The sequence below is a fragment of the Carassius gibelio genome, chromosome A6 (genome assembly GCF_023724105.1).
Source record: "Carassius gibelio isolate Cgi1373 ecotype wild population from Czech Republic chromosome A6, carGib1.2-hapl.c, whole genome shotgun sequence".
Lineage (NCBI taxonomy): Eukaryota > Metazoa > Chordata > Actinopteri > Cypriniformes > Cyprinidae > Carassius > Carassius gibelio.
Window position 1 is genome coordinate 16,278,019 of NC_068376.1, and position 25,563 is coordinate 16,303,581.

The window sequence follows — 25,563 nt, forward strand, 5'->3', positions numbered from 1 at the left end:
TGTAACATTAGCATAATAAATACAATTTGAGTTAGCACAATGCGATCAGTTTAATTGATGCTATTTATTTTACTCTATTATTTAAAGGTCTGGTAATAGGAGGAAGAAACATACATTTAGTCATATAGCACCTTTATGAGGAATTCTCCTCAGAGCCCGGTACCATCACAGATGTTCGTTAAAGCTGGTCACATGCATTTGGCCAGTGTTTGTCGACTTCATTAATTTGCACAGTGGAAAGGCTGTAATTTCAGACCGTTTTGGGCAGTGTAATCCTACTTCTGCACTCTGACTGGCTTTCACATTCAGTACAAATATATCCATTCCCATCAGTGCCATCCCTTAGGCCTAATGTTTGTTTGTCTAATGTTTAGATTGTAAAAGGGTCAATGATTTGATGCTCATTTTTGTTTAATCAATTCATTTATTAAAACGTAGATAAAAATGCGGTTTATACAATGAAATTACTTGAACGCACCTCTTCAGTGATGATAATGCTTTTTAATTCTTGAATTAAAAGGGGCACAAATTCAAAAATGTCTGAAAAGAAGATCCTTATTGTTAAAAATACTTATCCAAGAAAACTTCTTAACATCTTATTATTATTTGAAAAACATTTGTCTGCCAAATCAAAACAATGATGTGAAACTGACATTCAGAAACTAAAATAAATAAATAAATGAAAATGATAATTTAGGCCAACACGGTCTTACTCCAACTCGTCACATATACCTTGGCTTGAGCATCAAAAAGCAACGCCAATATGTTTTATCCAAGCATCAATAGAGACCGTGTTCTTTATGCAGGACCCCTGCAGATCTCCATGACTGTGTCTTGAGGTCAACAAGTCTGCTAAAATATCAGATGTGGAAATGGAAAATATCAGGTTGAAAAAAAGGGATGGTTCAGGTTGTAAAATATATTGTGTCTCCCCAAAAACTGTATGTGATTATATTACATTTTACCTTTAAAAATACACTTTTCACACATTTATTTTAATAGTGTGTGCACTAACATCTATTCAGAATGTATGGACAATATCTGAGAGTGAATGGAACAACCTCTTGTACTCACTTAGGTTTAATACAATTCAAGGTTCCCCACAGACATTATTATAGCAAGGTTAGGTTGTCCAAGATATATACATTTAGCTGAAACATGTGAACGATGTCGTTCTGCTATAGACTTGCCCCAGACAGTTTGACCACTGTACAACTATATTTACAGGAGCTACTCAATAAATTAGAATGTCAAGGAAAAGTTCATTTATTTCAGTATTCAACTCAAACTGTGAAACTCATGTATTAAATAAATCCAGTGCACACAGACTGAAGTACTCTAAGTATTTTGTTCTTTTAATTGTGATGGTTTTGGCTCACATTTAACAAAAACCCACCAATTCATGATCTCAACAAATTAGAATATGATCAATCAGCTAATCAACTTAAAACACCTGCAAAGTTTTCCTGAGCCTTCAAAATGGTCTCTGACAATCAGTGACATCCTTCACAAGGAGCACAAGTCACCAAAATGAATTTGCCAATAAGCTGGCGGTTCACAGATTGCTGTATCTAAGCATGTTAACAGAAAGTTGAGTGGAACAAAAACGTGTGGATGAAAAAGATGCACAACCAACCGAGAGAACTGCAGCCTTATGAGGATTGTCAAGCAAACTGGATTTATTTTAGAATAAAATTCAGATATTTAGAATATTCAAGAATTTGAGTGAACTTCACAAGGAATGGACTGAGGCTGGGATCAAGGCATCAAGAGCCACCACACACAGATGTGTCAAGGAATTTGGCTAAAGTTGTCGTATTCCTCTTGTTAAGCCACTCCTGTACCACAGACAATGTCAGAGGCATCTTCCCTGGGCTAGGGAGAAGAACTGTACTGTTGCCATTGGTCAAAAGTCTTTTTTTCAGATGAGAGCAAGTTTTGTATTTCATTTGGAAACGAAGGTCCTCGAGTCTGGAGGAAGGGTGGAGAAGCTCATAGTCCACATTGCTTGAAGTCCAGTGTTAAGTTTCCACAGTCTGTGATGATTTGGGGTGCAATGTCATCTGCTGGTGTTGGTCCACTGTATTTTTTGGAAAGTCACTGAACCCGTTTACCAAGATATTTTGGAGCACTTCATGCTTCCTTCTGTTGACCAGCTTTTTGAAGATGCTGATTTCATTTTCCAGCAGGATTTGGCACCCACCCACACTGCCAAAAGCACCAAAAGTTGGTTAAATGACTGTGGTGTTGGTGTGCTTGACTGGCCAGCAAACTCATCAGACCTGAACCCCAGAGAGAACCTATGGGGTATTGTCAAGAGGAAAATGAGAAACGAGAGACCAAAAAAATCAGATGAGCACAGTGATACAGTGAATTGGTGGGTTTTTGTTAAATGTGAGCCAAATTCGTCACAATTAAAAGAACCAAAGACTTAAACTATTTCGGTCCTTATGCACTGAATTTATTTAATACACGAGTTTCACAATTTGAGTTGAATTGCTGAAATGAACTTCCTTCGGCATTCTAATTTATTCAGAAGCACTTGTATAATGTTATCTGAGGCATACATATACATAAGTATATCAGGCTTAGTTTTAGGAATACCTGAGCAAGGTGTGGTCATGTCCAAAAATTTTCTCTTAGAGGATCCCTCAAATGCTTTTATAGAGTAAGGACTCCAATGATCTCATATTTTGAAAAGAGCATTACTCGTCCCCAAAATAAAAAATAATAGTGTAATTAAAAGGCCTGTCCACATTGGATCGGCTAACATATTCAGACAGAATGGGCCAACTATTTTTTTTCACTGTTTGTAATATCAGAATTTATTAAGTGTATGTGAAATTTGAAATTGATTTTATTTCTTAGTTACACAACAAAGACTACATTTCTAAAAACACTGCATTTATAAAGTTTTTTTTTTCTTTATCATGGTCACTCTTCTTTGTCACTGCCTCCCGTATTGTTAGCTTACATTAAAAATGTTATGGTAGATAATTGTGCTCCGCCTAATTTGTTACTTTCCTTCCTCCTTTTATCTTCTTCTTTTTTTCTTAAAAAAAGCCTTCTTCGTTTAAACAATACATGATGTATATTAGTTGTGACCTTATAAAGGCCTTATCTGGAGGTGAGACATGATTAGAGTTATAGTGGAGGACAGGTACATCATTATCTTATCTCACTGAGTCTTCTGCATTGACTGCTTGCACAAGCGTGCTCCAACTCTGGCTGGCTGTTCAGCACTTACTCTCCTCTTAGGACCCAGGACAGACTTAATCATCAGTATTCCACAAGCGGGAACTGTCCTCCAGTTCTCTTCCCATCTATTAGAGACCTGGCTTCTCCACCATGGTAATGTACAAGTCCTCACTAGACTCCAACTGTAAATGAACTGCCCTAATGTGGAGGAGAACACACTCCATGAAGAAAATGGAATAAATTAGGCTAGGTGAGGACAAGATACAACTTGTATTTATAGAATACTTTATGATTTCCAATTTGGTCTGACAGTTTGTTCTATTCGCCTCCTCATTGCCATTTGGGGTTTATAGTAGACTGTGTGTCTGTGTGCTCTACATAGTCAGGTAAAGACCAGCCGAGAGTTATGGGTGAGGCAAAGCGCTAATGGGAATATATTCAATATGAACTAGATGAATGATGTATGTCATACGGAAAGACTATTTAAAGTGTTACCTTTGTTACTGAGAAGAGTATTTCAACTTCACAATGCATAAAATGCTTTCTGTCCAGTAATTTTAGATAAAGAAGAATACTTTTTGTGCAAAATATTCCAGGAATGTCAGCACAGAGGGATGAATAATAGATAATGTCCTGTCCTGAGCTCTTATCAGTTTGCTTTAAATCTTTGCGTCCATCTTGGCCCCCATTTCCTGTGACACAAAGCCTTTTTGACCAAAATCAATTATCTGTGGCTTGCTGGGGTGCTGTCTCATTAAGGGCAGGTTGGGTTACCCCTAAACTCAGCTGGTCATCCAGTGGCGCCACACGCACATGGCTAATGACTGGAGATCGATTGTCCTGTAACCTGAATGCTGTTTGTTTTGGTATAACGTTTGCCATGCTCACAATGGCTCATGCATCTCAGCAGACTAAATCACGGTTCACAGGGGAGAGCAAGTCAAAATGCATCATACTGTATGCCAGTTGTTTTTCGAATGGACACACAATTCCATTCATTCTTATTTAAATATGTCTTGTTACACTCTGATCATGTTATAATAAAACTAACAGGGAGATATTTTCATTTTTTAATTTAAATTGTTCGAGAATTGGTCTAAACCAGTGGTCGGCAACAGCAATAATATCTGGCCTACGCCCGCAGTCAGATTATTTTGATAGCGGCTGGTTCTGAAATAGATCTGTCATGACAGCAACAGTTACTCACAATCAGAGCATTGGAGCGGAGCGCGGAGTGGAGCAGTGTGATTTTGACAGGAGTGAGGAGCAGATTTTTTAAAAGTCGGTGCGTTGTGTTTTTTACTCGCTCCACCACTGCTCCACCACCACTCCATCACGAGCAGCTTACAATTCATGCCAACGACCTGTAATATAACTGCATACAGGGGCGGATTTAGACATTTTGGGGCCCAAGGCAAACACAGACATGGGGCCCTCTACATCTCTTGTTTCCCTCCTTTTGTCAATCCTTATTTAAAAAAAAGCCCTACTTGTTACTTCTCTTCAGCAGTCTTCACACAGCAATAATGTATAAACATCTGCCGTGTTTCCACTATCGAGCTAGGACCGGGCTCTAGTGCGTGCCAGGGCCAGTCGCGTTTCCACTGTCACTTCCGGGGCTTGATCGTGCCTCGCCGGGGCTTCCTCGGGGCCAACGGCCAGGGTTTTTTGACCCGACGAAAACCTTGAGCCAACGCGGGCCAGCTGGGGCTAGAGGAGGGGTTATAAACAAAGGCGGAGTTTCTCCGTGTCTAGAGAGCGTCAGCGCGGATCATCTCAGAAAGATAACAGCTTTAACACCAGCATTAACGACGTTTTAAAATAAGTTGAGCTCAAAACTCACTCTTAGTTCGCAGCAAGTGTTTGCTTGATCCGATGTGGATTATAATCACTAAACAAGGCAGAAATATTTATAAGCGATGTAAAAGACTATGCACGCTAAACATTAACGTTACACAGTAAACATGTTAAATATGACCGCTTGGAGAAATCAGACGTCAGCTTCTTATTCTCTATCACAATCGTGTATTAAGTAACTTATATTATCTGTCACAAGCCTCGTCTCGAGAGTTTATCTCACGTTGCCTATCATAAAAGAATATAGCCTAATAATGTTTTTTGTTCGGGAGCTTTTATAAAAATAGAGATATTATCATTCATTCTAAATGTGACGGCTATACTGTGGCTAATAAACAGAGACAGACTCGACTGAATAAGCAGGCTATTGTCATAAGCGTTAAAAATAAATAAATAAAATAGAAATAAGTGTATTTATGTGTGATTAATTTTGAGTCCTGATAAATTAAATCAATTCTATAGTTAAAACATCGATGATTTTGAATTTGAATATATAACAAAGCATGCAAACAAACGGCCTCTTTTAAGCCCTGGCTCGCACTGGGCCGACAGTGGAAATGCGGCTAGTGACTGCTAGTACTCATTACTCATCAATTTTGCTAAAAACTTTTTGCTTTCCTCCTGTTTCTTCCTTTTTTCAGCACCGCTTGGGTAGCTTCGCTTCATTTTTACTGTCAACACTATCACTGTCAATCACTTCTTCTTCGTCAGTTTTTTGGCGCATTACAGCCTTGTCACTTTCGCAGATGCGCAGTAAGTGAAATAATGGAATAGTCCAATGTAGTGAGGTGGGGGGGGCCCTCCTGTCTGCGACACTAATGATTTGATGCCATTTTTCGCAAATGGAGTTTTAGAAATATATATTTTGCACGAAGTAAAAAAATATAAAAATCTTTAAGCAAGTTAATGGGGCATTTTGGGGGCCCCTAGGTAGCTCGGGGCCCAAGGCAATTGCCGACCTTTGCCTAATGGTAAAGTCCGCCCCTGACTGCATATTTTGCAAAAATTCATGTTAAACATATTTAGTTAGGTTGATAGAGAATGATCACTCGAATCAGAAAGAATGTGAAAGCTTTGATTACGGTAATGGAAATGAGCGGGAAATTATAGTTCTCAAGGAATTTGTTTGGTCCTTCTATACTGAATATTTTCAGCTGAAAGCATGATTTAAACAAGTAGCTACTACTTATTCACATACAATTTCTCTCCCAATAATGCATTCAAACAAATGTAATCTTTTCGAATGAGCAGAAATCTGTAAGAAATGCATCGATCCGTAGGCAAAATAACTAATGAAAACGTAGTTATTTTCATCACAAACTAAATTTGCACTGCAAAAAGTAGCTTTTAATGCTAACAACCATGTTATTAGCCTGTCATGTAGTAGGAAAAAAGTTTGCACACTAGTGTTCCAAAAATCCACTTTTTTATATATAATATGTTATGAACAGAACTGTGATATTTCAAACAAACTGAAATAATTTAGATGTGAAGCGAAGTCAGAGCACAGTCTGTCACAGGCAATTGTAATTGCAATTTTCAGCAATTAATTTCTTAAATTATCCTTTGACTAAATTTTTTTTTGGCCAGGTGCCAAGCTTACTTGCCGACCCCTAGTCTAAACTGTTCATTCGTGAATCAGACTGAATCAGTCCACTCACTGAACTGAGATTTTAAAAAAAAATGTTTGGTTTCAGTGAACTGGTGCTATGCTTGCATGTGGACGAATGGCCAAACCACGTAGAAAAAGCTGCCGTTTTAATAATACCCCGATCGTGTGGACAGGACCTGAAACCGGTTTTTTTTTTTAAACTTCTGCCAGGGTGAAGTTTTTCAAAAACAAGATAGCAGGTGCGTTCCATTCGACAGGGTCCCTACGCAGTGTTCACTGCTCCCTACTCCCTGAGCACGGTATATCAGTTGAAGTGGACTTCACTGACAATAACCGCTCAGTTGGAATGGACTGCAAACGTCATCAAAGAAAGTCACCGATGGGGTGGCGCAGATTATGTTATTAATATATACACATTCATTTTTTTATTTTATTTAAAATCAAATTTAAAATATGTACACTCTACAATAAAAAACATTGAGTACTATATAATGAAAAACGTATGTTTATTATACACTTTAATTGACAATTGCTGCTATTACTTGACTAGTAACAGAATTGAAGCCCTGCTGTTATGCAAATATGAAAATAAACTTTTATTTGGTTAACTGTGTATAGCCTATATGTGTTTTTAATAAATGGTCATATAATTGCATAGCGGTCTCGTGCGCCTTCTTCCCGCGCACAGCTGTATAGTAAACACTGAGGTAAATAAAGTAAAATAAAGAAAAATGGCAGAGCCTAGTCTGCTTCTAGTCGCTTTTACATTTTCATACCTTTTTACAATCCGTAATGAATATGAACGAAGACAGCGAAGACGGCCGTTCTGACTGGTGATGACGTGCTGCGCACAATGACAGTTGGGGGATAATCGCTCTCCACTTCCTGTGTAGTGATGTATCGATGTTCCCTTATTCCCTGTGCAATAGGATATAAAATAAAAGTGTTGAGTGGATGGCGGTAAGCAAGTCTGTCGCCATGAATGTTAATGAATGATTTAGCAATGACGTTTTACAAGTTCTACACTTTGCTGCCATAATTTTGGTAAGTGCTCTGAAGAAAATGTCTGATGCAGTTATCTCATGTGAAGCCCAAAACTTTATTCTTGTTTGGATTTTATGAACTCCACAAGTAGAAATCAGTTGACAATAAACAAAACTGGGATGAGGTGTGTGGCACAGGAGGATATGAAAATGCAAAAACGCTGAGTATCTGAAATCTAAAACCATTTTATTTCTGGACAGTGTGTATGAAATTGCGATAATGTTCCGTCGACATTTGTTTATCTTGAGTTTCATGGCCAATCCCTTCGCCTTTCCCTTTATTTACAGCTGATCGGAGGTGTCCAATCCTGCTCTTGGAGAGCCAACATCCTCCATTTCTTGGTTTCAGAAAAACTAACTAGTATGGACATTTCAATTAATACTGAAGACCTTAAGCTATTAATTGTTTTCAGTTGTGTTGAATCAGGATTGGAGATTACAGGACAGTGGCCCTCCAGGAATAGAACTGGAAACCCCTGTGGGAAATTTATTTACAATTTATTTACAGTATTATTTACAATAGTTTAGTTGTACATTAGGGCTGAACAATTTATCAAGATGAAGATGATTTGGCTTGATGCGATTATTGAATCACAATTTTTTTTTTTTTTTTATTAAATAGATATATGCACAGCACCAGTAGCAAATGCTGTTCTGCAAGTGCTGTGTTTGAGTCGCTTATAAAGCATTATTAATATATATTATTATTGTTGTACAATGGTAACACGAATTGACTCGTAGGCTATGCCTTACATTACTAAAAATTACTATAGATTAAAATGCCATCAGCATGCGCTAGTGGTAAACAAAATGAGCATGCTGAATCACACTTTGGCAGTTGTGTGTTGAAAAAAAAGTGGTAGCGGGGAGGAAGGGATAAAAGCTTGAGGAAAGCAGTTTTAAGTTTTAGCACCGTGTTTCGTTGATTTCATAGAACGTCATGTGCTCTATAACTTCTGTGATGCACATTTGGAGTTTCTGTGCCAGGGGAGCTATCTGGTGTCCAGTATGAATGAAACAGACATAACATGCACTCAGTCCTAATTAGGAAAGATGATACTTCTGGCATCTAGAATCTGCCATTGGCATTACTGGTCAGTAATCTTAACTGTACTATTGATCTGAATAACAGTTGTAAACTGTAATCAAAGCTGAATGAAGACAGGGTGAGTTACCCCTCGAGTGAGCTTCCACTGTTTTTGTGTAATATCCCTTAGTTAACAGGAATAGGTTTTAATCACCTATATACCCAGATCTAATCTTCCACATCCAACATAGATAAAACATTTTCAGTGTAGAATAAGTTTGCCAATGCCCAAGGAATTCAAGTATTTTCCTCATTACTAACAGGCTTCCTCTAGTTTGTATTTGAGTGTATATGGCCTGTATTCTGGGCTCTAACCAGCACAAGCTGATTCCCCAGTGGGCTGTCTGTCTGAGAATGCACATTCAGGGTCATAAAGAGCTGTAAAATTGACCGAAAATTGAGTGTTTTTGTTAGTTCCCTCGTTTATTAAGATCTATTCACACAGAAGTAGTACTGAGGATGTCTGTAATGTTTATTGAATATAGCAATGCTAATCAATTAAAACAGGAAATATGTGCATACAGCACATCTGGGATAATTCTAAAAGATATTGATTTGAATTTACTGCAAAATAGAACAGAACTAGATATAAGCAAGCATGTATTGCACTGAATTTAAGGGCCCTATCATACACCTGTCGCAATGCGATGCATGGCGTAGTGGCACGTCCTGATTTTGCCAAGTCCTCGTTGTCCTGAGACCAATATTTTTTTATGATGACCCTGGGACAACAACTGCCTCAGCCAATCAAAGTTTATGACGTCATCACTATGTGCGCAGTGCAGAGTCCGCCAAAATAACAGTAACGCCCCTCTTACAAATTCAAAGAAAAGAAAAACTGTCCTGCATCTGCAAGCACCGTGATACCAGAGAAGATAGCAAGTAAAAAGGTAAGACCACAACTTTTTAATTTCTCGTATAAATTTATATATATTAATGATAGTACAATTCATATTTCTTTTTAGATTATTTTTACCACCGAAGTTTTAACGTTAGTTTGCATTGGAAAGTTAGCCTAAATAGCCGTTCCTACTAGTCCAGACTGATTCGGTTAAAACAGTCTGATAAATGTTGTTTTTACATTTATTTCATTTTTTTATATTGTGCCAAACTATAAAAAGGCTGCGATTAAATAGTGGCCGTATTGCGATCTTATTTTCTGCCGGTTTAGCGCTCGGACTGCCGCCACCACAAATTTTCTTAATATTTCTCTCCTTAACATGTAAAGTTACATCACTGTGCCATTGTCCATTTCCGTTTCGTTGCGTCCAGTAGCATTCAAAGACAAACGTCCGAAATGCGGAACAAAACAGCGCTAGTTTGCTCGCCGCACGGACCATTCAGCTCGGTCCACCATCAGACAGTACTGCAATTCGCTGCGAGATCCAGGTAGAAGCGATTTATTACTGATCTATTACTGTAATAATCCGTGATCACTGATTTATTCTGTTACATATGAATATGATGACCTCAAGTCATCACTGATTTATTCTGTTACTTATGAATATGATGACCTCAAGTCATTACTGATTTATTCTGTTACATATGAATATGATGACCTCAAGTCATTACTGATTTATTCTGACACATATGAATATGATGACCTCAAGTCATTACTGATTTATTCTGTCACATATGAATATGATGACCTCAAGTCATCACTGATTTATTCTGTTACATATGAATATGATGACCTCAAGTCATCACTGATTTATTCTGACACATATGAATATGATGACCTCAAGTCATCACTGATTTATTCTGTCACATATGAATATGATGACCTCAAGTCATTACTGATTTATTGTTACATATGAATATGATGACCTCAAGTCATTACTGATTTATTCTGTCACATATGAATATGATGACCTCTAGTCATCACTGATTTATTCTGTTACATATGAATATGATGACCTCAAGTCATCACTGATTTATTCTGTTACATATGAATATGATGACCTCAAGTCATTACTGATTTATTCTGTCACATATGAATATGATGACCTCAAGTCATCACTGATTTATTGTTACATATGAATATGATGACCTCAAGTCATCACTGATCTATTCTGTTACATATGAATATGATGACCTCAAGTCATCACTGATCTATTCTGTTACATATGAATATGAATATCTCAAGTCATCACTGATTTATTCTGACACATATGAATATGATGACCTCAAGTCATCACTGATTTATTCTGTCACATATGAATATGATGACCTCAAGTCATCACTGATTTATTCTGTTACATATGAATATGATGACCTCAAGTCATTACTGATTTATTGTTACATATGAATATGATGACCTCAAGTCATCACTGATCTATTCTGTTACATATGAATATGATGACCTCAAGTCATCACTGATCTATTCTGTTACATATGAATATGAATATCTCAAGTCATCACTGATTTATTCTGTCACATATGAATATGATGACCTCAAGTCATCACTGATTTATTCTGTCACATATGAATATGATGACCTCAAGTCATCACTGATTTATTCTGTTACATATGAATATGATGACCTCAAGTCATCACTGATTTATTCTGTCACATATGAATATGATGACCTCAAGTCATCACTGATTTATTCTGACACATATGAATATGATGACCTCAAGTCATTACTGATTTATTCTGACACATATGAATATGATGACCTCAAGTCATCACTGATTTATTCTGTCACATATGAATATGATGACCTCAAGTCATCACTGATTTATTCTGACACATATGAATATGATGACCTCAAGTCATCACTGATTTATTCTGTCACATATGAATATGATGACCTCAAGTCATCACTGATTTATTCTGTCACATATGAATATGATGACCTCAAGTCATCACTGATTTATTCTGTTACATATGAATATGATGACCTCAAGTCATCACTGATTTATTCTGTCACATATGAATATGATGACCTCAAGTCATCACTGATTTATTCTGTCACATATGAATATGATGACCTCAAGTCATCACTGATTTATTCTGTCACATATGAATATGATGACCTCAAGTCATCACTGATTTATTCTGTCACATATGAATATGATGACCTCAAGTCATCACTGATTTATTCTGTCACATATGAATATGATGACCTCAAGTCATCACTGATTTATTCTGTCACATATGAATATGATGACCTCAAGTCATCACTGATTTATTCTGTCACATATGAATATGATGACCTCAAGTCATCACTGATTTATTCTGTCACATATGAATATGATGACCTCAAGTCATCACTGATTTATTCTGTTACATATGAATATGACCTAAAGTCATCATATGAATGCTAATGTATTATTACGGTTTTAAATCTGTTTAGAAGAAGTTACAGTAAGGATTGCATTGTTTTCTTGAGATTATCATGGATTTTAATTTGACATTATTGATGTTTAGTCTAATTGTTCGGGTCCCTTTGCTTTTTAGATTTCGACATCAGAGATGGAGGAATTCATAAAAACAACGGTTTACAAAGAGGAGCGCTTTAAAGGAAACAAAAAAGAGACTGATATAACAGTCCATGTTTTAGAAAAGGATTTAGATGCCTGTGCATTTATACAGCAAAGACTCACTACCATAAACACCTCCAAAGATGCCAACTTCAGGACTGTGAATTCTGCAAGTTTGCAAAATCAAAAAAATGGATATTTCTTGTTTTCATGCAAACGGTCTGGAGCATGCACGCAACGAAGTCGACGTGCCAAAGGATGCAAGGCCTATGTTTCCTTTAAAAAGAGGACAGACTGGCTCAACAAACTGGTTATAGTCGAAAGGCTTTACACCATTCATTCAGGACATGACCCATCAAGTTCTTCTGAGGGCCACTTAGAAAACATTAGTCAAGAGCTAGTCAAGCATATTCAGGATTTAATATCTCTTGGTGTTAAACCAGATACAATTCTCCTAAAATCACATGAGTGGTCAAAAGAACAAGGACATACTGATCTCAACAACCGAGCTTATTTTGTTACCCCAAAAGATATTGAAAATATTCGCACATGTATGATGCGAAAAAATCAGCAACACAAAGATGATGCCACTAGTACCTCACGCCTTCTGGAGGGCCCTTTTAAAGACTATGTTATTTTTTATCAGCCTTATAGTCCTCAAACAGATCTTGTCATAGTTCTGCAAACACCGTCCATGAGAGACAACCTTCAAGAATACGGAAGAGATATTGTTTTTATGGATGCGACACATGGTGTCAACCAGTACGGTTTTCCTTTATTTACATTACTTGTCAGGGACAGTCATGGTCATGGAATCCCTGTTACCTATATCATCTTGGGGAATGAAAAGCAAGAGACACTTCAGTTGGCACTGGAAGAACTGAAACCAACATTTCCTGTACCTCCGAGGTAAATACAAACAGAAATGAATAAATTAAATTAAAATGTTTAATATAGTTTTTTTAATATATACAATAAATGTTTCAAAACTGTTTTGGGTATACTCAGCAACTGCAATTAATGTACCATATTTAATCTAGTGCACAGCAAAGTGTATCCTCTGCACAGGATGTCTAAAAACACATGGCTATATGTATTACACAGATTGTGTAATTAGGAGTCAAGCACCGATTTTGAGTCTATGGTCGCCTATAGAACTGCTTGTGGGAAAGTTATGAAATTTGCCACACTGATAGAGGACAGTTTCACCATTAACTGCAGTAAATGTCTCCAAACTTTACAGTGCCACCACATGTACAAATTCATGTTTATGCTAAATATAAATTCTTAACAAAATTATTTTTTTCCCTGATTCCTTGGCTCAGTACAATTCAGTTGGTGCCATCATGTAATTGTGCAATTATCTATGTCCTTTTCCATAAAATAATTTTTTTCCCGGTAATTTTTCCCACCCAAAAAAAACAACAACAACTAATCTTCCCTTAAATATTTGCTCCAATTTTCTGCAATTATGCTGGTAAAAAAAAGTTATCAGAAGCTTTTTGATAAACCCAACGATTCTTGAATAACATGCAAACAAATTCGAAGAAGGGCATGCAAACTTGGACTCAAGGCTATATTTCTGCAATGGTTTAGCATATTTAGACCAAACTTGCTACTTGGTAGATGTTACAGTACAAATTGGTTTGGTTAGTAACTTCTAAAGATGGTAAACAACAAAGTATAAAACATAAGCAAATATCTGTAATATGTTATATTTTTCTCTGGCTTGAAGCTTAAAAATGTTTCTATTTTTATTAGGTGCTTTATGGTTGATAAAGACCAGGCTGAAATCAATTCCATCCGTAAGGTATTCAATGAGTCAGACGTTCTCCTCTGTTGGTACCATGTAACACAAGTAAGTACGAAGTTAAGATATAATTCTTTTTAAAATGAATATTAATTTATGGTTATAATATTAATACGAGTTGAAATTTATATTACAAACAGTTTTAGCATTTACTGCAGTTATTATTTAGTTATTTAACTTGGCTAAAATTAGCAGTGGATAAAAAATAACTATAATGTAGATACAACTGAGAATACAGCTAGCCTATAAAATGACTTAATGTTATCTGGGTAATAAACCTCAAAGTGGCTTCATGTCAGTCTGCCAGTCATCAGCACAGTTTTAATTATTATTCCTGATGACATTACAGTTTGGCTCCTAATTCAGTTTTTATTTTAATTTTTTTGGGAGAAATAAATTTCCTGGGCTATAGTAATAACATATTTTTGTTGTTTTGTTTTGAGTAACCCTTAACTATAAAAAATTGTTGCCATCAATTGATTGTAATAATTCTAGCCAAGTGTCAGGCCAATGGAAGTTCTCACCTGTTTAAATTACTTTCCATTTGCCCACCATTTATTACACACAGGCAGTAACTCGATGGCTGTCAAGATCTGAATCTGGTGTGAGTGGACCTGAAAAGGCAGATTCAAGAGCGCACATCATGCAGTTCATGTCAGAGCTGAAATCCTGTTCAACGGTGTGTTTCTATTTCAAATGTTTTAAAGTACAATTTTATCTTGTAATGTGACATTCATGAAACTTTGGTAACAAGCTTGTAACAATATTTCGTTTTTATTAACAAAAGTTATTATAAAATGTTGTGTACGTGTGTGTGTGTGTGTGTGTGTCTGTATATATATATATATATATATTCTGAGTGTGACATTTTATAATATTTTTCATTACTAAAAAGTTTACTATTACTTTTTATGTTTGTGTTTCTTTGGCAAAAAATACATAAAAATAATATTATAGTGTAAAATATTCTTACATTTTAAAGTAATGATATTCTATTTGAATATACTTTAAAAAAAATTAATTAAATTTTTGATGCAAAAAAAAAAAATATATATATATATATTTATATATACATACATACATATATATGAATAACTACTCAGACAGTGTGCAGATGTATTACTATGCAAAATAAAAATTTTCTATTTTAATATACATGAAAATTTTATTTATTCCTGTGATCAAAGTTGAATTTTTTAAAGATTTTTTGATGAATAAAAAGTTAAAAAGAAGAGCATTATTTATTTAAAATATAAATATTTTACAATATACACTACCATTATTGATAAGAAGTGATAGCAAAGATTTACATTATTGGCAACTATTTATAGTTTGAATAAATGCTGTTCTTTTTAACTTTTTATAAATCAAATAATCCTGAAAATTTTTTTCCAAAAATAAAATTAAAATAATAATAATAATATGGCAGATTAATACGATTATTTAATAAAAAAAATCAGCATATTAAAATGATTTCTGAAGATCATGTGACACTTTATACTGGAGTAATGGCTGATGGAAATTCAGATTTACATAACAGAAATAAATTATATTTTAAAAGATAATAAAATGGAAACCATAATTTTATATTGTAATAACATTATGAAAGATTACGGTTGTTAAGTCTTACTGATCCCTAACTTTTAAACAAAACTTTTGTACACTTTATGTTTGTAAGCATTATATTTGATACATCTCTATTTATATTAATCATCTGTTAATTATTACATAATGTTAAATAAGTTAATAAGCACATCTCATATTTCTATCTATGTAAATATATATATATATATATATATATATATATATATATATATATATATATATATATATATATATATATATATATATATATATATATATATTACATGTTGTATAATGATTAATAAAGGTTATTTAAATTGTTGGCCTCTTCAGGTCAAAAGTTTACATAAACTTTACAGTATCAGCAATATGTTATTTTAAATCAATAAGTTTATTTTAGTTCTGTCTTGAATAAGATATTTCAGATGACAGATCTTTACATATATCTTTACATAGTCCACAAGACAAAATAATCATTGAATTTATAATAATGACCCCTTGAGAAGCAATACACAGACTTGCATTTCTTGGGTGTACAAACATGGATATTTTCAGGTGGGTCACTGTTTTCGTAACTGCAAACAGTGTTATTATATTTATTTATTCTATCATGTTTAATATAGGCCAAAAATGGTTTGAGACATTTTAATCTATTAAGAACATTACAGATTCTTAGTACTCTAACTGCACACACTTGGGTATAGGTCTGCAGTTCTTATACTAATAACGTCAAACATGATTTTCCTTGTCCATTTTTACAGGAACATGAATTTAAGAAAAAATCTGAGATGTTTCACTGCCAGTTTAAGAACTTAAAAGATGTCTGCAAGTACTTCAGGAACCACTGGGAGACAATTGGTCATCTGTGGTCTAACTTCGGAAGATGTTATAAGCATGGAGACTCTGACACAAACAATCTAATAGAACGGTATTTATAATTTTAATGCATGTTTACTGCATTATGTATTTTTGGACTTGCTAGTGTATTTTGGAAGCTAGTGTAGTGTTTTGAGTATTTATTAATTTGTTCAAAAGTGTACATTGTAATAATTCCAACCTGTTGCTGCACTTCATTCTGATCAAATTTTCCCCCTTATAGTTTCTTCCACCGTTTAAAATACCAATTCCTCTGTGGCATCCGCAATCGTAGATTGGATCATTTGATTGCTGTGCTGCTGAACAAGACTGACAAGTACTTCAATATAATACAGGATTTGCAGTCTGTTGGGAGGGTCAGTAACCCTTTGGAAGGCAAAATGGAAGAAATAAAGCAATCTGCTGAGAGGATGCTAGAGAATGGATGGGCCATGAAAATTACCATAGCTTCAAAAGAAACATATGTATACAATGTTCCATCTGAGAATAATCCACATGTAGTTTACTGTGTGTGTCCTGCAGAACAGTTCTGCAGTTGTGAAGCTGGTAAAAGGGCACATACGTGTAAGCATCTCTTTTTATTAAGTCTTCTCACTTGCTGTGGTCCTGAGACTTTTCCAGACATGGACACACAACTGCAGGCCCATGCCAATAACTTGATTCGAACAAATAAGTATAGCATTACTGCAAAGCCTCAAAAAACAATAGAGGTTGAAAGCTTATTTGGAAGAGCAGCATCAAAACCGTGTATTGTGACAAGTATATGTGACTGCTGTACTTTCTCATACCATAAAAAATGTGCTTGTCTACTGCTTGCGAAGGGACTTCTGAATGAGGTGATTGAGACAAAATCAAGAAGTTCTATGAACAATTCAGTAGAGCCGATACAAAATGAATTTGAGAATGAAAGTGCATATGAAGATATGCGTCGTACAACTATCAGGAAACTGGAAAGCGTACTGAAGATTCTACAGACATGGGAGAGAATTCCAGAGGATATTGCCCATAAAGTGAATGAACTAGAAGTGCAAACAAAAGAAGAAAGTATGAACATTAATGGATTTGGGAGACTTTGTGATGCGGACATGTCACGTAAAATACATCCACTGTTTGCAACAAGAAAAAGAAAGACAGACAGAGAAACAAACTCAAAAACAAGGACATCTGTCACATCAAGTTTTCCTGTTAAGTCAAGAAGAAAACGCAGAGCAAACAGTGGGCCAAAAAAATAATTCAAATAAAGTTTAAAAGAAATGTTTTATTCAAGTGCATATTTTTGCCATTTTTATCAAACTTTGTATTTGTTATCTAATACATCTCTGTTACCTTCAGTAATCCAATATATATTTACTATAAAACTGACCACAAAAATAAAACTTTGTATTTTGTATTTGTCTAGAATGAAATAAAAATCAAATTATGATCAAGTAATCTGAACTTTTCTGTTTTTGTTTACAAATCTGAACTGATTTGTATGATGTGACTTCCACATTAGTATATGTGTGCCCCTTATGGGTGCTGAGTTTTTTTCATACAGTCCTCTAAAAAGGAAAAGAAAAAATCAGCTGCTGTAGGTCCAAAGCGGTGAGTGGCCAAATCCAGCTCTGATTCAGGGCCAAGGTTTTGCACATTAAGCTTCATTTGTTCAATGGTCCTCCTGCAAAACAATATTTAAATGTACATGTTACTTGAGCTGCTATCATCAGTTTTTTGTTATAAATCACAAAAGACATTACATTTTTTGCTCTAGTTGATTAACTGACTTCTTGATACAGGGACTAGTTGACAGGCTAAAAAGGTTTGTACAATGGTAATGTAAGAATAAAATGCACATTAGGCCAGTTAATTTTAACAAACAACTAAAACATCTACAAAAAGTGCTATTTTTTCACTGTGTGCTAATAAAAACTTAAATTCAGTAAGATTTTAATGCCAAAAGAGGGTTTGCGCTAAACCCTTAGTAAATATGGCCCTTAAAACCAAGGAACTTTTGCCATTGGTCGTACATTAAAACAACATAAGTTTAAAAATCATTATTTTTCAAAAAGGATGTCAGGCTGAATACAATAAATAATTCTTATTTCTTTGGGAAAATGAATACTGATATACAGTGTCACATCTTAACTCACTCCTGGATGTTTTCCTCATAGCCAATAAATAAAGGTGCAGCCACCAATATATTATAAGACATGATACCAAACAGAGGAAGAAAGAGAGCTTACACAGACATACTTACAGTGTTGCTGGGATGTCCTCTTCAGGTATCCCAGAAAGTAGTTGGTCTTTTGGCACATGTTTGGTCAGTGCCATTCCAAACCCCTTGGCAAGGTCTTCCGCCTCTCCCTCTGTTAAAGTGCTGAATATCGTCACCTTTGTCTTTGCCTTTTTAGGCTGCTGCAGCACATTGGGTGGAACATCTTTTTTGCCAACCTATGCATAAACAAGTACAGTGTCACAGATGCAAAGCATGTGAGCAGAGAGCTTTCTAAATATCACTCATGTATTCTATAAATAGCCATAAGAGGCAATGTGGCAAACTGTGTATGATTTGTGACCACTAATAATCCAAGATGATGCACCTTGCGTTTAAAAAACAGTGATATTTATGCTTCTTATTAACTTGCAGCCCTTAAACTATTTTATTTGGCCACTACATCTTATAACTACTTTTGTGATTTTATACGTAAATGTAAGCAATACAAACCCTTATTAACGCTCTGAACATGTTTGTGGACATGTTTTCTCCTTTGACTCTTCTCTTCAGCTCATCTTCATCTACCTGGTAGGTCTTTCCTTGTGCTGTTAGCCTTCCTAAAACTTTATACACTTTCTTTTCTTTTTCCTGCACTCCCTCGTGTTCCCTATGTCTTTCTCCATTGTGCTTATGCCTCTCTTCCTCCTTGGTTTCCTCCATCTCTTCCTCGCTGCAACAGGCCACAGGTTTACCTATGCCCTCCAACATGGATATAACTTTCTCTTCTGTTCAAAAATATGTCAGAATATGTGTGATTACTAGCTAACAACACCTGTTTCTAAACAAACAATACTTGTGTCTAACACAAACAAACTAAACTCAGACACTCCTTTTCTGACATGATTTCTGATATGAAAAATGACAAATATCGACTGATATGTCGGTTGACCACTAGAGAAAATAACAACAAACATACCATATATGAGAACTAGGGCCTTGTTTTGGCCTGCAAATGTGCATAGTGTTTACACTGACTCATCGAATATGAATTGAAAACTAATTTGGAAAATGGCTATCCCAGGTGAAGTGACTGTAATAGTGCAAATGAGGTTTAGCCAAAGTTCAGTTAGGTCTGTCAAATGCAAGAATTAGAAAAGTTACCCTGTTGTAGTGCAGAGCCTTCATCAGATCCAGAGGTCTCAACTAACACGTCTGGGTCAGCTGTGTTAAACAGAATACATAAATGTGAGAGATAATCTAAATGAGACTTCATTACAACTGGTGCAAGAGATCCAACCAGTGTGCTGCAGTACCTGATGCAGGCAAAGAGATTTGGGCCAATGGGTTGCTGTCTTCTGTATAGAAAGTTATACACAAAATTTTGTGACATCACCTACAACAAATGTGCTTATGACTAGTGCATAAAAACATCACTACAGTCATAAAGAAAACAAGATGAGTGCAAAACCTTTTTGGTGTTTAATGTTACTGGAATGAGTGAGTGAGCAAGCCTATGTGAATAAAAAATACTAATTGCATTTTTGCGTTACATTTTCATTTGTTGAGATAAAAGAGCCATGCAGTAGAGTTCACTTCTGTTATGACATTACTTCTTAGATTTACTCATTAAACAGACAATCAAACCACATTTGCCACTTGTTAGGGAACCATGTATACCCTCATTGTATTTGCATTGATAACAGGACAAAGGAGATTGCTTAATGTACCGTATGTGCATGCGTGATGAGACAATTCAAATACAGTTTTACCTTGACATATGTAGCACATGGGTGTGGCTGCACACAGTACATGCAGCACTGCCCCACAGGTACATGCCATCTGTTAAAACAAAATACAGTGAAATCACATATACAATAGGGATGTGAACCTCATGTATACAAGTCTCATATATATATATATATATATATATATATATATATAAGGCTGCTAAAATAGATTATTTTAACAATCTGTTGATAAGGTTTTAATACAGTAAATGCTTAAAAAAATTATATTCTATACATTGACCCAAATTACCCAGTCAATACACTTAACTCAACCCACTGATCATCTGACTTTAAACTTTCATACAGTGTGAATCCATATGCATACATTAAATACACATTTTAATCACAAATAATGGAAAGTAATAGTATTAAATGAGCAAGAAATATGTCAAGGGTCCAATTTTCGGAAGGCGAGCTTGTGAAAGGGTTATGTGTAATATACTTATTTACAGCACAGCTACCAGAAGCATATTATGATTTTTTTATTCAACTTACATCAGCAGAAATACGGAACCTTAACTTAAAAATGTATTTGCCTGATTTTCGTAAAGTTTGAGATATATGTGTCCTAGTGCCATAAGAGAGACTATTTAAAGCTATCCCACATAACTGTGCAAAACTACAGCTTTGATGAGTTCAATTCAGTTAATCGAGGTAATGAAGGTATAAATGGCAAACAAATGTAGCAAAGTTATAAGTAAATTTGTGGCCCTAAAACGACAGCAAAAATATACAAAAAATAAATAACTTATATATACATATACATACATAAATGCACTTACTTTCTTTCTTCCTGAAATATTTTTGGCACAAATTCCACATTTTTTGGTTCGATCTGTAAACATATACAAAAAAAGTGTTTTTTTTTTTTTTTTTATTAATTTCTTTTTTTTTTTTGCTTGCATGCACTTTGGTTTATAGATTTTTATTTATTTATTTTGATTGAATAAATATACATTTACTTATTCAACAGTGGCCTGTTACTTTACTTATTTGACTGACAATGGAGGATCTGATTACCCAGTATCCTTCAACAACAGTTTTAAATGAGCAATACATATGGCAAGGGGCCAAATCTCAGAACTTTTAAATGTATAATAATACCCATTTAAAACATTTCCATCAATAAGGCACATACCTAAAGATTCAAACAAAAGTGAGGACAGGCGCATTCTTTCCTGTTGTATTACAGGGCACTGGAAGGAGGTTATAAAGCCACCAGCCTTCAGAAATTCAGTGGCAAACTTAAAGGAAGACAAACATTTTTAAAGAAAAACCTATCTGTCACTACAGAATCTGACAATTATTGGCACTTTAATAAAACCATGTACAAAGGAAGATTATGTATGATAATAAGTTTAAATTTAATTTGTTTAAAAAACATGCATGCAATGATCTACGCTTGATAACTTACTGCAAGTGTGTGGATACCACATGACACTGAATCGGCTTGCAAATTATGTTTTGTGGTTTTGAGGTCCCACTCTCCTTTTACTCCCCTTGAGGCTGCAAATGCACTGTAATCAACAAAATCACAATTGCCACTAGCATACAATTCCAACAATTAATTTCAAAATAAACATTTTGTCATAATCTACTCTTTTTTGTGTGTCCTAATAACAAACTTAAGATACAGTGAGTACTTGTGCTAGTCACGGGAACTAATTGTGCAACAGTGGGACTGTATACTGGATACTATGCGAGTTGTGGATGTGAGGCATTTGATTAGAAATCGGGTCAGCTGAAAAATTAATTATAGTACTAGCAGGTACTGCCATTTTAGATAAATTGGCACTTAAAGTAGACTTTTAAACAAAACAATGAATACTTACGACCAGTGCTGAGCAATTGCTTGGCATTGCCACTCTGTCTCTCCAAGTGAGTTAAAGTAGGTGATGCACCTTCTGTCAACATTGCAATGCTAAAACAGAAATATATGAAGTTATAATAACCATAAGACAATTATTGCAATACCATTCACTCTGCCTTATGGCAAAACATGTAGTCCTGACATGCTCAAAGTGCCATGCTCCAACAACTCACACCAGCAGGAAATTGCACCAGTTTATATGATCCTAACACCTAAGAGCAGAGGTCTCCAAAGGAACCGCTTTCCTGCAAAGTTTAGCTCTAACATACAATAAAACTCACAAGAACCAGGCGCATTCTTTCTTGTTGTATTACAGGGCACTGGAAGGAGGTTATGAAGCCACCAGCCCTCTGAAATTCAGTGGCAAACCAAAGAATGACAAACATTTTATAGCCCCCATATAGGATCTCTCATTTGAATAGATATGATATAGACATTTGATATAGATAACATGAAATAATGCACCTGGTTCTTGTGAGTTTAATTGTATGTTGGAGCATGGAACTTTGAGCATTTCAGGACTACATGTTTGGACAATTAAATACACAAGAACCTGCTAATTAAGGTCTCACTAGGCATACAAGAAAATTGTAATCAGGTGTGTTGGTAAACTCAGCAGGTAAGTGACCCTCCCAGACCAATTGAAGACCCTGCCTTAAGAGTTTGAAGCCAAGGGGGGCTAAACTGACCTAGTAATTTTTATTACCAGGAACATTTAAGGGGAACAAAAGGATTAATGTGTGGTGTAGCTTATAATAATATGAAACATTTTATTCATAATTTGAACATGTAATAATATATATTAGTTTTTTTTTTTTCTTGAAAGTTTAGAAATGTCAGGGTTTCCTGCAGCATTTGGGAGCTCAGAGCTGCTGTTACTGGAGCCGTTACCGGTGAAACTTCTACCTCTCCTGCTATTAAAGCGTGTCCTGTTGGCAGAAAATGAATTTGCGGAGTGCCGCCACGAATAGAGTGTAAGGCTGTGGGAAACACTGAATATACCTGAACCATGTTGCACATTATGTCTATGCTCTATGCTAGCAGAGGTAGACATATCTATTAAAATGAGTGATCCTATATGGGGGCTATATGTCATTTTTTTTAGGCAAGAATAAAATAGAATCCACATGCAAAAATGTTTTATCCTCAAAAAGGTTTGACTCACAAAAAAGCTCCAGTGATTGCCATTCTCGAGATACACTCCAAACACCTCTGTTGCCCTTTCCAAAATGTTGTTCTGTTGATTTAGAGAAGTGCATGTGACAATCATCTACAGAATCAGGATTCTTTGATTAGCCTAGAAGCTATTCATTAATATAATACCTAAAAAAGAATACATAAATAAATAAATAAATAACAGTGATATACCTTGAGAAAATAGTGGCTCTTTGCCCTTTTAGATCCATCCAGTATTTTCGTGAGTGCCTGACAATTGATATGTACAACACCTGGGCGATCCTGTTTTAAGGCAAAACAAAATATTGTTTTACATTTCAACAGAGTTGAATATATTAACGTTACAAATCAAGCTTAACTGTACAGTTTTAAAATTATATTCGTATGTGTATCATTAATTTCTATTTTATTATTAATATTATCATTATTTAGGTGTACTCTTCAAGATATTGCTGATAAAATTTCACTTACCTTGCTAAGGATATCACATATGGAATTCATGACCTGAATATTTCAAGGACAAATGTGAGATTTAAAAAAAATAAGTAAAAAAAAATAACTGCTCTATTTTTTTGTCACACAGAAATGTTGTGAATCATTTATATCACTAGTCCTTTTTCATACTCTTTAACTATGTAGAAAAAAAACCTAACCCGGCAAGCAAATACATTTTGTAAAAAAATATTTAGTTAAAAATATACAGAACTCCAGTGGACGAGTAGAACAGAAAACATATTTGAAGGCTAAATTCTAGAAGTAGGCCATGGTGGCTTGTTTTGGTGGTAGGAAATACGTGACAGAAAATAAGTGTAAGAATTTATAACGGATAATAATTTACCTCGTCAGAAACTTGCTCATCCCTCATTAAAGTGTTCAAACTGTTCACTTGAATGTCATATGGCCCCACACTTCCTAATGTGAATATTGGGCTCTTGTTTTGGAGACACCTTAATGCCTTATCTATGCAGATGAATAATAATTAATAAATGACACATTTTGCAACCACACTAATTTTAACAATAAACATTAAATATGGGAAATGCAGATCTGAATACATTGTAAAGGTATTTTTATAACAACATGCTGTAAAATAAGTTGCTTATCATGTAGGTTATGGAGAAGCAATCCCCCTTAAGTGAAATCATACCTTCCATTGTGTGCTCTTGGTCACTTGGTGCCCTTTAAATACAGAAGTAACAGACAGTTTTTAATGATAGATCTTATCTCATTATATTGTATAGGTCATTATATAATCATGAGGAAAAGTTTTTTTGAGCAAACTGTAATATCTTAGATCCATCTGGAATTTTGGATTCCAAGATGTTACAGTGAACTGAAAGTTGAAATACATTTAAAGCTGCAGTAGGGAACTTTTGACGCTCTAGCGGTTAATAAACAGAACTGCTTGCGTCGTGCAGAAGAACATTGTAGCCGGAGCTACTTCTCTCTGTTTATGTCTATGAAGAATCACAAAGGTACTGGGTTACTCCGCCGCGGTACCCCCGAAGCAGTCTAAAATAAATCAGTAATGACTTGAGGTCATCATATTCATATGTGACAGAATAAATCAGTGATGACTTGAGGTCATCATATTCATATGTGACAGAATAAATCAGTGATGACTTGAGGTCATCATATTCATATGTAACAGAATAAATCAGTAATGACTTGAGGTCATCATATTCATATGTAACAGAATAAATCAGTAATGACTTGAGGTCATCATATTCATATGTAACAGAATAAATCAGTGATGACTTGAGGTCATCATATTCATATGTGTCAGAATAAATCAGTGATGACTTGAGGTCATCATATTCATATGTAACAATAAATCAGTGATGACTTGAGGTCATCATATTCATATGTGACAGAATAAATCAGTGATGACTTGAGGTCATCATATTCATATGTAACAGAATAGATCAGTGATGACTTGAGGTCATCATATTCATATGTGTCAGAATAAATCAGTGATGACTTG

General features: G+C 35.1%; 1 protein-coding gene across 1 annotated transcript; it reads right to left on the reverse strand.

Annotated features, from left to right (window-relative positions):
* Positions 1 to 17,671: 17,671 nt before the first annotated feature.
* LOC128015542 (sentrin-specific protease 3-like) lies at positions 17,672 to 24,989 on the reverse strand. Its single transcript, XM_052599429.1, has 14 exons — positions 24,727 to 24,989; positions 24,418 to 24,539; positions 24,051 to 24,083; positions 23,772 to 23,861; positions 23,569 to 23,640; positions 22,366 to 22,454; positions 21,948 to 22,050; positions 21,672 to 21,777; positions 21,316 to 21,368; positions 20,516 to 20,585; positions 20,060 to 20,101; positions 19,908 to 19,967; positions 18,789 to 18,982; positions 17,672 to 18,209 (listed from the first exon to the last, which is right to left on the reverse strand). Exons 1-13 carry the CDS (start codon positions 24,731 to 24,733, stop codon positions 18,939 to 18,941), a joined length of 891 nt encoding a protein of 296 aa, XP_052455389.1. The 5' UTR covers positions 24,734 to 24,989; the 3' UTR covers positions 17,672 to 18,209; positions 18,789 to 18,938.
* Between the last annotated feature and the right edge of the window lie 574 nt (positions 24,990 to 25,563).